General features: G+C 48.1%; 1 protein-coding gene across 11 annotated transcripts in view; it reads left to right on the top strand.

Moving 5' to 3' along the window:
• The window catches only part of Arnt2 (aryl hydrocarbon receptor nuclear translocator 2), a 156633-nt gene extending 146697 nt beyond the window's left edge, over nucleotides 1-9936 (top strand). For 8 of the 11 annotated variants that reach the window (XM_017588812.3, XM_063281500.1, XM_063281503.1 and 5 more), the window contains 2 exons: nucleotides 3770-3906; nucleotides 5833-9930. In XM_017588812.3, coding sequence (XP_017444301.1) covers nucleotides 3770-3906; nucleotides 5833-5931 — 236 coding nt within the window. In that variant the 3' untranslated portion in view covers nucleotides 5932-9930. Of the gene's footprint in view, nucleotides 1-3769; nucleotides 3939-5832 lie in introns of all 11 variants that reach the window. The other 3 variants (XM_063281511.1, XM_006229498.4, NM_012781.4) reach the window with 2 other exon arrangements.
• Nucleotides 9937-13397: the final 3461 nt, after the last annotated feature.

The following is a 13397-nucleotide window of genomic DNA, read 5'->3' as shown; positions in this document are numbered from 1 at the left end:
TTGGTGTATAATGTTTCTTATAGAAACGCAGGAAGCAAAACCCACAGCTTGCTCAGAAAGGCTAGTTTAAGACTCTAAAGTGTGCGGGCATTCCCTCCTTCCCGTTCTTCTCCATGGCTGGTATATGGCCTGGATTGCACGGCAGCGTGCTTCCAGAGACAGTGGCTTGGCAGGCACCAGCATGTCCATGTCTTGAATTTAGCATCTGCTTTTCAATTTTTGGCTGAGGCAGCACCAGCAACTCGGTCATAATGACACAAGAACAGACAGGCGAAAACAAATCAAGTCAGGCCATGACAGAAGACACCATTGCGCCCCAGGCGAGCCCCTTTTGGAAAGCACAGGAAATTTTCCTCCCCCAAATGCTCCACCCAGTCCAGATGGAGTGGAGGCTGGAGGAAAACGGAATGCATCATTCCCAAAACATCTGAAGCTTCTTCCACTGATAAGTAGAATGCAAAGATAGAGGGGGAAGGCAGACACAAGCGCCCTCTTCCTCCTTTCCTAGTCCTGCTCCAAATCTCAGCCATGGGCGCTTTTAACCTACAAATTTTGAAGAATTTTAGACATGCCTGACTGTATTAATCAATGTTGAAAGGTGAACACCCTGCCAAAGGAGCCGGGAAAAGTTTGTGGTCCTTGTCTTATCCTCACTGTAGGTTAGGTAGGAAGCAGCTGACTCTATCAAGGCACATCCACTTTACCCAGCAGGATTTCTCAGCATTTACTCTGTTGACAGGTTGATCTAATCCCCACTGGGTTGGGATGTCTGTTTACTACGATGTTTATCAGTCTCCCTGTGTGTTTATCCGCTTGTCTCCTGCTGTTTGTGAGAATGAGAAGAGCCAGCAGTTCCCTTCACCAAGAACCATTAAGCTAAACCCAACTGCGCTGAACAGTCTGATTGGACTGTTAGAGCATAGGAGTCTTAGAGCAACTTCCGCCCTCCGCCACCTCCCAGGAAGGTGATGGTGAGCAAGAATGAAGTCTAGCGTTAAACTTTAGCTAGAAAGATGGACGATGTCGGCTTTGCCTCAGTCCCTTAGGACCAGAGACTGCACTAGGGTCTACAAGTTTTGAGCTGCTCCAGGTAGGAGATACAGTGCAGTTATCCCAGACACTTGGCCCAGCAGGAGCTGATCCATCAATACAGGGCTGCAGCAGCCTGGGTCTTACTCTGGAAGCTTGGAAATGGACGGTAATATGTTTGAAACCCAGCTCATGGCTTTTAATTGCACATTTAGCTTTTGGAACAATGACCTAGCAAAGATGCTAGGGACCACTGGGCTATTCCAGAAAGGAGTTTTATGTGTACTTTGGGAACAGGCCACATAGAGCCCCTGCAGACCATCTGCAGGTTGTTTGGGTTTAGGCCAAAGACCCACAATTCTCCCTCAGACAGGAGCAGTCCTGTTGAAGGTCATGTTCACTTTGTAGTTTTAAAAGTTACTAGTCCAGTTCTAGAAAATCAAAAGTTCCCTCAGTGGCCCCTAAAGTCTCCCTTCTATGGCTAGCACCATCCTTCAGGTCATCCCTCACACTCTTTTCCTCTAGGAAGACTCAGGTGTAGGTGGGATCCTGCTCTCCATGCCCCCATGGTAACCAACCGTGTTTCCCTCAGAGACCTCTGAACTCTGTTCCTTCCTTGGCAGACCGAGTCGGTCTCCATTCATTCAATGTCTTAGACCTAAGTGCTATTTATCGAATTAGTGAAGGCTTCCATGTCCGGGGTATCTAAGTTCAACCTCCAGGTTTATATGAAAAAGGAATAGGGCAAATCTGTTGATATCCCTGAGCCTTCAGTTTCCTTATCTAAAGAATATGAGTAGCGGACTCATCTCTTAGATTTGGAAGTGAATTGAAACAATGTACCCAAGACGAGCTTAATGTGTAGCATGCAGTTGTCCTTGCTTCAAAGTACTGTCATTTCCATCCTTTGGTAGATTTGGCCATTCTCCAAAACAGCACAATTAATTGATTTTTCCTGTTGCAAATGTTTAAAAGGGTTTACTGTCGGGGCTGGGGATTTAGCTCAGTGGTAGAGCCCTTGCCTAGGAAGCGCAAGGCCCTGGGTTCGGTCCCCAGCTCCGGAAAAAAAAAAAGGGTTTACTGTCTCAGAAGGTAATTTTTTTTTATTTTCAAATATATTACCTGTAATTATAAGAACCATGTACTCGGGTATGAATAAAGAGCCAGTCTTCTCCAGTCCTCTCTTGCTGCTCTTCTCTCTACCTCTGACTATCCCTGAGGTACAACTGAGAAAACTTCACCATGCATCACTGTGTGTAACCTGGAGGTTTCAGATGCAAATGACTACCACAGCATGGCCACACTCTTCCATCTCACTCCCCTCCCCATCTCTTCCTCCCTTCCCCTTGTCTGTCCCCTTCCCTCCCTCCTTTTCTCTTCCTTCCTCCTGCCTCCTTTTCTCCCTCATCCCTCCTTCCTGTGTCCTCCCTCCCTCCTCACCACCTTTAAGAACTTACTGACGCCATCTTAGGTCTATATTAAAGCTGCCTGGCACGGCTGAGATAGGACACAGCCTTAGCTACTCCACTTCAGGGCCAGTATAATGTGACGGGCACCATCTAAGAGAGGGTGCAGGTGTAGCAGGCCAACTGAGAGAAGACTAAACTGAGGCTAGATCCTAGGATCACACTTCCTTAGGACCGTGAGTTAACCAAGAAAATGCAAGAGAAGGGCCTGCCAGGGGCACACAGTGGCAGAGCCAGTGAGATGACCCAGTGGGGAGAAGGCCAGGCCTGGTGACCCGAGTTTGATCATTCCCAGAACTCACAGTGGAAGGTGAGCACTGACTCCCAAGAGTTACCTACTGTCCTGCATCTGCACACAGACCTACAGGCCCTTGCTAATAAATTTTATTTTCATAAAAAGGAAAGAGGGCAAGGGCATGAGGAAAAGGAGGTGATGGAATGTGGCTGCCAAGTATCGACTAGTGAACAGGATGAGAGGGTAGTGTTACCAAGACATGAAGGGAAGCAGATAGAAGCCACACCCGAAGAACCTCTGGCTATCTGTAAGCAGTGTCACTCTCCCAGAAGGGCGGGGACAGAGCCCAATGGATCTGGGTGGCAGTGGAAGTCAGAACACAGCAGGAACAGTGAGCTTAAAGGAAGGAAGTCACTGTAACAAGACATGGCGTCGAGGGAGCAGAGACTCAGCCAGAGCCTGTGGAGAACTCAGTGAGGGAGAGATGGGAAGTGAAAGGGTGGCTTTGGCTGCAGACTGAGCGGGCAGGGAGGCGGTTGTTCTAAGTGTGAAGAGTAACAAGTGAGCCTCTCTTCTGTACTTTACATGCTCACAACACACATGCATAAAGACACACACATGCCCGTGCTCTGCACACACTCAATAACCTCTTAGCTAAGTCCCCAAAGTAGAATAGGCAACGTTCTCATTCCTCCTATTTTCTGTTTTGAGGCCACCATGAGCAGCCACAGGAACACAGAAGGATTGGCGCACCAGTCACCTGACAGGCTCATTCTAAAAAATCAAAACAACAAAACAAACTATTCTTTCTGGCCACCCACTCACACTTCACAGGGCTTCCTCCAGTCTTCCCCACTCAGTTTATTCTGTCAGGAAGAGAGGAGGCCTGTTTGGGTGGCACGTGCCTTGCAGGAGTGTAGAGCCCTTGAGTGGCACTATAATGGGAGAGATGACAGAATATGACAGCCACGTCCCCAGTCTTAGGTTCCCAGAACCACATGATGATTTTTTTAAGTGTCCTGTCCGTTGGGTGTTTCAGCTGAGAGTGGACAGAGTGGAGGGCAATTCCAGGGCCGGCCCTCAGAGGTCTGGTCCCAGTGGCAGAGCCAGCATCACGGACAGCAGAGCGGTGAGCAGCACTCCCACCAGCAGCCTGGCCAGACTGAAGTGTTCCAGGTAAATCCAGCGAGCAGCGCCTTCTCGTAGGTGTAGGTACCTGCGCCTTCTCTGCTTCCTTATGCCCCTTTCTGCACCTCTGCCTGCCCTGCCCGGTAGCCAGCAAGAGATCCTCCCAGCCTGCGATATGGGGAGCCCACAAATGGATGGAAGGTCCTGTCCTGCCTAGCTAAACCCTTCAGGTACACAGGAGAGGCCCAGGGACCTTAGGCCTTTCAGCTGCACTCACACAGGAGAGGCTGCATCCTGAATCATACCAACGTCTAGGAGGGCTGTATGGAACCAAAGACAGTAGGAGAGTTCATCCTGGGGCAGGGTCCATGCCCCTCTAAGAGCTAGAGACCCTTGGGGGCTAAAGAGATGGCTCAGAGATTAAGAGCACTAACTGCTCTTCCAGAGGTCTTGAGTTCAAATCTCAGCAACCTCATGGTGGCTCACAACCATCTGTAATAAGATCTGATGCCCTCTTCTGGGGTCTCTGAAGACAGTGACAGTGTACTCATATATAATAAATCTTTAAAAAGATTTAAAAAAAAAGAGCTAGAGGCCCTCAGGACTCACCATGGACAGTATGCACAGCCTCCAAGCTGCAGGTTCCTAGGACCTTTATTTTCTCAGCCTGTCTCCTCTCCACTATGGCAATCAAAGGAGGGACTCCCATCCCCAGACCTTTAGCCCACACATCTGGGCCAGGGCTCAACTCTCTAGACTGAGGATCTAGGCTACTTCCAGACCTCTAGTACTACAGACTTGCCTTACTTGCCCAATCTTACTGTGCTGGTGACAAGGGCATGACCTTGCCTAGATGTAGCACTCAGCCTCCCAGGTTTTCCTGGAACATTGTAAGTGCAGGTATGAGCCCATTGACTCCCCTCAGCTAGAGGTGGGCCTGCCCACCCAGCCTTTTAGCAGCAGTCCAGGCTTTTCTGGAGGACCCCAGAGTGCTGTCAGCCCTGTAGAACAAAGCACACACACACCCTCACACACCTCTCCTAGGTCAAATGTTACTCTCACAGATCCATGTCAAGAGCTAGGTATCCCTCAGGGGTCCATCTGGCTATATTCCCTTCCTACTACAAGGAAGTGCCTTTCCCAGCCCTCCCTATGCTTCCCTCCCTCCTTCCACTGTAAAGACCAGCTCCTACCCTTGTCCATGACATAGGGAGGCCCTAAAAGGCATTATTTCCTAACACTGTGTCTTCGAGCTCACCGTGATAAAAAGGCCTCTTGGTCAAATAACTTTGTGAAACACCAATTAAAGCAAGTTGTTCAGTTTCTTTCTTGAAGCCTTTACTATGCCGGTGAGTCACGGCTTTCCAGGCGGTAGGGAAGCATGCCTTTATCCCCAAGCACATTCGTCCACAGAATTCTCTCCCCACCGTGGTCCCATGGGCTGGGAAGTGGACAAAGCACATTGGGACTTCTGCCCTACGGAATTGGAACCTCCCCAATATTTTCAGAGCAACAAGTAGTCTAAAGTCTAGCAGAAGAGGACTAGACCCACTAGGAAGTAACGGGCCTTCCACTCTGGGATAGCATCACCCCAACAGGCCACTGTGCCCCGGCCACACAGGGTCAGGCTCCTGTTCGGTTGGCAGTGACATGGCTGTCCAGTTTTAATTACTGTTGTAGGTTCTGCTTGCCCAGCTGGGTTCTTTCCACCCCTGGGCCTGGTTGAGCTTCAGAAAAGGTTTGTTATGGTGTCGTTTACCTTCAGCATGACACTCCCCAGGGGAGCAGTTCCCAGTGGGGTCAGGTATTGACGCCCCGAGGAGCTGCCCTGTACAAGGAGCTGTACAAAGGAACACCTGCTCACTAGAGAGATGGTCAAGGAGATCGATCAGTCAGTGGCAGGCTGGACTCCGGGACAAGGGCAGGCTCTGGGTGAGTTAACTGACCCCTGGGACTTTCTGTTCTTCTCTCCAGGACATGCTACCCATGCCGGGCGACCCGACGCAGGGGACTGGCAACTATAACATCGAGGACTTTGCTGACCTGGGCATGTTCCCTCCATTTTCTGAGTAGCTTCAGGCAAAGCCAGGCTTCTACTGCCCAGGCGCTATTATCATACCATAGATGCCCATGTTCAAAGAGTGCCCCCTCACCCAGCTTGCCCTGCTGCAGAACCCCCGGAAATCTCCCTTATTCCCCATCCTCCCCGGACATGGCATCTCCTGGCTCTAATCCACAGCGCTGGCTTCTTGGATTTGGGTCTTTGTATTTATTGTACTTTATCTGTGTGCTCGGAAGGGGCCTCCAGGGTCTTAAATCCCATTGTGAATAATCTATTAATGGACAGTTTGCACCCATCAAGTGTTGACTTGGCATCCACAATGGCTGGCAGCACCAGCAGGTCTGCCCGGTGCAGAAGCTGGGTTTCTTTCTGCTTTTTCCGCAGCTGCTGCCTGGAGACTTCGTGTCAGAGTGAGAGGCAATAACCTCTACATTCTGTGCTGGAGCCCAGAGAACAGGATGTAAGTCTCCCACTCTCACCCATCCTTGATGGCCTGGGACCAGGTGTGCTTTAAACAGTGAGAGTCAAAGTTGTGGCTTGGTAGATGTACTGTGGTGTGTCAGTGTGTGTGGCCAGTGAGAGTGAGAAGCAGTTCCCATTCAGCTGCAGCATTTCAAAGGAGAGCATGAATGCAACCCACGGGGCTGACTCCCCAGAAGTCAGCCCTGGGGAGCTGCTCGCTTTGTAAATCAGTTCTTTGGTCCCCTGCCCTTTTACAGACATCCTCCACTTCTAGCCCTTCCTCTTTGTGACCTGTGAGAGCACTCACCCTTCTCCTACTAGGCCTGAGGGACAGTGTGCTGAATCCATGAAGGTCAATGCATTTTCCCTGCTCTGCAGACAGCCGAGCTGCTTTCTGCCCAGCGCCTTCGGGAAGTCAGACCTGTACAGGGTTAGGATACCTCTCCTCTAAGTGTGCCTGATACCTTCTGCTCAGTAACCTGGAAAGAAGATGGGGCCACCCTTTGGGTGGAGAAGGGTTCCCTGGGCCACCCCGGCCTCTGTCTTCATCAGGCAGGAGAAGTAGGAGTATCTCAGGGGACATAGCCAGGCCTATGAGGCCAGGGACTCTGCTCTGACCATGCTTCTACAAAGACCTGAATTCCTCAGTGGTCTTAAGGTAGAACTATGAGCTAACTTCTAAACAGTGGTTCTCAGCCTGTGGGCTGTGTTGGGGGTGTCAGACAACCATTTCACAGGGGTCGTATATCAGGTCTCCTGCATATTTGAATATTTACATAATGATATATAACAGTAAAGATTTACACTTATGAAATAGCAATGAAAATGATTTTATGGTTGAGGGTCACCACTACATGAGGAACTATATTAAAGGGTCACAGAGTTAAGAAGGTTGAGAGCCATTGTTCTAGAAGCTTCTGCCTGGCTTATCTCTGACATCAGAGTCCCTGTGTCAGCCAGATTTTAAAGAGGTTCAGATTCCACCCATTCCACCCTGCCCTTCCCACACTCCATGTGCTTCTGTGAGTTTGCCTCCCTTCACTTAATCAACCCTCACCTCAGGTACCTCACATCAGTATCAGCCCACTGGTGTCCAAATGTGAGAGAAACTACAGAACTACCTTAAGCAGGCCCTGGGGTCCTCCAGAGTCCCTTCATGAACCCCTTGTTAGAACTATGGCGGTGCATGCTCTCAGAACAGACGTGCCTTGCTGCCTGGCTCCCGGGGAGCTGGGGTACAAGAGGCTCCAGGATGCACAGGGGCAGGAGGAGCATGGAGATTAAGGGCCTAGGAGAACACCGCCCATTCAGAAGCCCAGCTCTGCCTGGCATCGAGGGACACCAGTGTTTTCACAGGACTCATGGCAAACTTAACTTGGCTCAGCACACTGCCCTTGGCAGCAGCCCGCCCTAAGGGACCCCGTTCCTGACAAACTCTGGCCCCAGAGATCCTCAAGAAGCTTTGAGTGCTTCCATGGAGAGTAGTAACACAGTCTGAGCTTCATCGCAGCCTCAGAACCCCCAGCAGTCTCCTATGTGTGCTGCCTGATTTGGCTCCTGTCCCCAGCAGCCTGGAGCTGGCCTCGGGTGGTGAGCAAAAGTTACAAAAGGGGGAAAGGGCCCAAAGCTAGCTTCAGGAGCAAAGAATGCCTTCCAGTGATGAAAGTAGCCATGACCTTTAGCTTGTGAGTTAAGAAGTGTGGGAGCTATGGGTTTTGTTTTATTGCCTTTGGTGGGAAGTGGGGGGCTTTTCTTGGGTGTAACATGGGCTGTCACACTGCCTTGGGTTCAGGGCACAAAGGTCTGCAGAAAAAAAGAAGAACAGAATTCTTGCTTGCAATCATTTCATATCCTCTCTCTGTAAAGAAGTCTAGGGTATAGTCACCTCAGCCCTTGGTCCTGAGGAGCAGAGGGGGGCGTTCTTGGGCAACCACAAACCAGACAATAGCAAGCACTGATAAAAGGCTCCTGCTTGCCCCGTCCCCAGTCTTATCTAGGAAGGTCCACAGCTAGAAGGTGGGAACTTAGGCTGGCTTGAGTTCTGCATCTTTTCTATACCTCCTCTGCTTCTATATTGTGATTCTCAAAAGCCACATGTGGAGGAGGTGGGGGAGAATCCCATCCCACAAGGACTTCTCACACCCAAGTGTTTTTGAAACACACGGGAGTCAGAATCAAAGCTGTTATCCTGCAAAAGATGTCCCCTCATATGTCCCCTGCAGAGAAGCCAATATGCTGGCCCTTCAGTTAATATCCATCCAGCTTCCCGCCCTGGTGGGGTCTTAGCTGGCTAGAGAGGGACAGGGGATGTTGGCTTCCTACAGTTCTGTACTTCATCATTCCCTGCTGAAGTCCAAGTGGCTCCTTTTCGGCTAAGCAAGCAGGAGAGGGACATGTAAGGACCACCTGAGTCATTGGCAAGGGCACAGGAGCTCCAGAAGAATGGGCCAGAGACTGCCAGGCCAGCCAAGGATGGTTCTAGAACCCTGCCTTGATGTCATTCCTGTTTGTTTCGTTGTGGTTTCAGGGAGGGAGTGAGCCAGCATGAACATCCACATTCATCACGCTCAGCTCAGCCTCTTGTGTCATAAAGTGACTAATGTGGATAGTAGTATTTGGGTTGGTGACTTAATCCACTGAGGAGCTCACACTCCCCTGTCATTAGGAGGACAGTGAGGCCCCAGGTTAGCCCACTGGCAAGCATCCAGGCTCCCTTCAGCTCCGAGCTACAGATCTGGCAGGTCTGTCATCTCATGTAGCACAGTCCAGCCAATGAGCAGTAGCCACTCCCACTGTGAGCTCCCCTGATCCTGACATCTATGGCCTGTCTCACAAGCAAAAACAAGTCATTTGCTAATCACCAACAGAAAGACAAAATTAAAACCCTCTTTGTATGTGGCCATGGGTTGCTATGTCCTAACTTGCCAATCCATCCTCCCCTCCCCTCCCAAGCTGATGTTCACCTGAAGTGCCACCACTGGAGAGACTGAAGCAGGAAGGGTCATGAGCTCAGGAGTTCAAGACCTACCTGGGCAAGATAATGAAACTAATCTTAAAAACAAATCTATAGCTGAGTGACTTGGCCACATTTCATGTGCTGAGGAGCCACCAGCTCCCTGGCAGCCAGTCTCCTCCATTGCCTAGAATCTGGGACAGCTTTAAAGAGGTAGCTCACAAGGGCACGGGCACATTTCCACATGTGACATGCCCTGTCTTGTGCCCTAAGCTGGGTTGGTTCAAGTAGCCTGCAAATCCTTGTGGGTACTGGCTATAGCAAAATGGAGCTTTTTCACAGGTCATCCAGGGCCCAACAGTTTGCTTTGTCTAACTGTTTCCTTAAAACTTCACAAGCAGGCTTCCAAGAACAACAAGCACTTACTCATCTCTCTCTTAGCCTTTCTTATGGATGTGAACCGTGCCGTGGGTAAATCATTTGTATTTCTTGAATGTTCTGTATGACTAACAGGTATTAAGTCACTGGTTATATGTATAACTAATGTAACTGCCTTTTAAATTTTCATTACAATAAAAAATGACTTTGCTCTGAACAGTGAGTGCCTTGGACTAGCTTGGTAATTGATCAACTTGAAAGGAACCTACCCCTGGGAAACTGGGATAAGCCACACTGTACCTCCATCCACTCAAGGATATGCAGTACGGGCATGCTAGAGAGCCACCTGTTGTGAGTGTTAACTACTTAGGACAGAAAGGGAAACTAATGATTCTTGAGATTTGATGTAAGGCAAGGCTCTCTAGAAACTTCTCTGGACTGGTCTTCAGGAACACTAAGGGCATTTACTTTTCTAACGACTTTGAAGAGAATGCCTGGAGGAAAGCAGCTCTAATCATACATCTAAGAAAGACCGGTGTCCAGAAAACGCAAGGAACTAACTACTCCTACAACATAAGACAGACATCTTAGTACCAATAAAAATAGGTGAACATTGCCTGCCCATGTTTCTCCCAAGAATTCAAATACAGGCTGCTGGGTGTGGCACATGCCTCCAATTCCAGCTTCAAGCCAGCTGGCTGAGGCGGGAGGATTGTCCGAGTGAACTCAGAACAGCCTAGGCAACACAGTGAGGAGCTCCCTCAAATACATACATGCCCACACACAACAAATACACATGACATTCCACGTCAGCAGCTTTAGTTTTAAAGAAACACAAACTAAAGGGTCAATGAAATAGTGTTCTAGTACATGGCTGAAAAGTAGATAAGAAAACTTCATTCATGGGAAATAGTATGGCCTCTTCCCATGGAGGTTTCTTACAAGTTTTAATAGGACTTTCTCTTAGTATTTTTTTCTATCAATGTGATAAAATGCCCTGACAAAAGCACTTTAAGGAAGAAGGGGTTTATTTTAGTTCACAGGTCTAGATAAGCTTCATCATGGTAGGGAAGTCAAGACAGTATGAGCTTGATACAGCTGGTCATATCCTCAGTCCAGAGACAGGGATGAAGGTGAATTAGTATGGAGCTCACATTCCACATTTTATACAGCCCAGGATCCCATCAAAAAAAAAATGGTCCTGCCCAACATTAAGACAGGTAATCCTAATGCACATCAGTAATCCTAATCACCATACTACCCCACTGCAGACATGCTCTAGGTCATCTGCCTGGGATTCTAGATTCCATCAACTTGATAATTAATGCAGGTATGGCTTATAAAAAACATTAAAAATATTTTAAAAAGCAAATTGCCACCCAAGTGGGAAGAAAACAAGCGATTTTTCTTATTCATTTACTGAAATCCTTAAATACTTAGGGATTTAGCCTCAGCAGGATACAGCAGAAAAGTGTGCATATGACCAGTCTGCCTCTTCTCTACATACACTAATGGATGTGAAGGCAGGAGGATTTCAGAGCAGGGACACAGCAAGAAGAAACATTAAATAGAAGCCAACTTCTTGCTGGCTTACCTGGCTGACTTACCTTTATTCCCTCTGTTGTCAATAAAAAAATGAACCAAGGTAATAAACTCTTTACAATAGTTACTTTCTTCCTATTTGTGTCATTATATAGGTCATGTAGAGAGTATAGAAAATTAAGAATTAAGCTGTAAATAAGGTAGCATGCACTTGCAATCCCTGTGCTAGGGAGGGGGAGGTAGCCGGATCTTTGAAGATCACTGGCCAGTCACTCTGTAAATGGGTTCTGGGTTCAGTGTCTGTCTCAAGAAAAGAAAGAAGACAGATGGCCCCTAAGGAGCATCATTCAGGGTGGATCTCTGTCTTCACACTCCCATGCACACACATGCACTTGCACACACCTGAACACATATACATAATGTGCTGTAATTCATTATCAGTAACCCTGAGTAGAGGGAGCGAAGGTCAGGTTGAAAACTGAGTGGGATGGGCTGCTCAGAATTCAGAGAAGGCGTGGTGATGAAAGCTGTAGGATGTATTGTGCTGCTACCCAGAGATCTTCCTCTCCCAGTCTCCTCTCCTCTTCCCCCAGGGAAATGAAGGCATGTCCTCAGTTGCTACATTGAAGGTTACCTTTGCCTCTTCACCTTCTCAAGCATGTTCTTTCTGTAAACACTTGTGTGACACCCATTGCCTCCTCTGCATAGTACTGGGATAGAGTTAGCATAAAGAATGCCCTGGCTTCCTGACAATAAAGAGTCCCCCATTTCTAGGGAAAGAGAAATGAGCAAGCAGAACTTGACTTTCTGAAATATGCTAACATCCTGGGAATAGGATACCCATTAAAAAACAACATAAAAGAGAGCTGTATTCAGGAAGGGCAAAGGTGCCCATGAGGTGATCAGTATGACTTAACTACTGGGCCTGTCACAATGGTCTCTCCTTGCTGGGCTCCCAGCTTCTGAGCTCAGTTCTTTCAGAGAACATTTAAAGCATTACCATCTCAAAACCCAAGACTCTTTAAGTTTCCACAGGTGCAGTCTCCCAGCAGGACACGATTAAAATGCCTGCCTCTGGATACAACCTCCAAGCCCCTGATTATTCCCACATTTTTACTAAAAGTCAAATACATATGTGAAAAAAATTAAGCGGTTTGATGCTAATGGGCAAAGAACACATTTCACCATCATCATCGCTCAGCATGTGAGCAATTTCTTCATCCAAGGCTCCTTAAGGGCAGAAGAAATGTCTACCCAATTTTCTCATGAAATCTCTATATCCTTAAATGGTCACCTTGGGTCTCTTGCTGCCATGTTTGTACTTAAGCTGGGTCCACAGACCTGAGCCATGTCATTAGTCATCTAAGTTATGATGTCACACAGGGGTTACCGGAAACTATGGAGATCTCTCAGGTGTTCTCAAGGTGTGGTTTAAGGGCTTCCTGTGGAAAAGCCCACAAAACGGCCTGATCAGATGGGAAACAGGACTCCAAGAACTAAGTAGGTACTAAAACTGAGTCATTATACATCCACCTTCCATGGCTGAAAAAGGGGTTCCACCAGAGACCCACAGACTCTGGCTTTAGGTAAGGAAACAAGGAGAAACCCGTCCAAGCTAGGTTGCTACCAACTCCCCTGGAAGAGGACATAAGAAGAAAGTACTCTTGTTGAAAGCTGCCTCTGGACTTTGATTCATGAGTTTATGTTCATCATAATTCAGAGTCCATGGTACTCAACTCCTGACCTTTATATGGCCCTTCACTGTTCCTTCATGGCCCATGTCTAGAGTGAGCCCATATTGACTGCTGGAAAACTCAAGGTTTCCAGGTATCTCTAAGCTGCCCCAGTCCTGTGCTAGCTGTAAGCCAGTATTTTGTGTTTTTATTGCTGTTTCAAGCTGTGGTGTGGAAGTTGAGAGGTGAGGTGGATATATGAATGTATTTAGTTGTAGCAGAAACATTGAAATCAAAAGCAGGCAGCAAGGTGAAGACAAGACCAGGACCAGAAAGGCTCAGAAAACAAGCATCTCAGATATCCTAGAATTTTGTCCCTGAGTTTTACTAGAGACCTTATAACAATTCTTTCTTTTGTGTGTGGGTAGATTACAGATGGAAAGTAAGGGCAGGCAAAGGGTCAGAGGGT

Source organism: Rattus norvegicus, chromosome 1 (assembly GCF_036323735.1).
Source record: "Rattus norvegicus strain BN/NHsdMcwi chromosome 1, GRCr8, whole genome shotgun sequence".
Taxonomy (NCBI): domain Eukaryota; kingdom Metazoa; phylum Chordata; class Mammalia; order Rodentia; family Muridae; genus Rattus; species Rattus norvegicus.
Note: the sequence above shows the minus strand (reverse complement) of the source record. Positions and strands in the feature narration are given on the sequence as shown.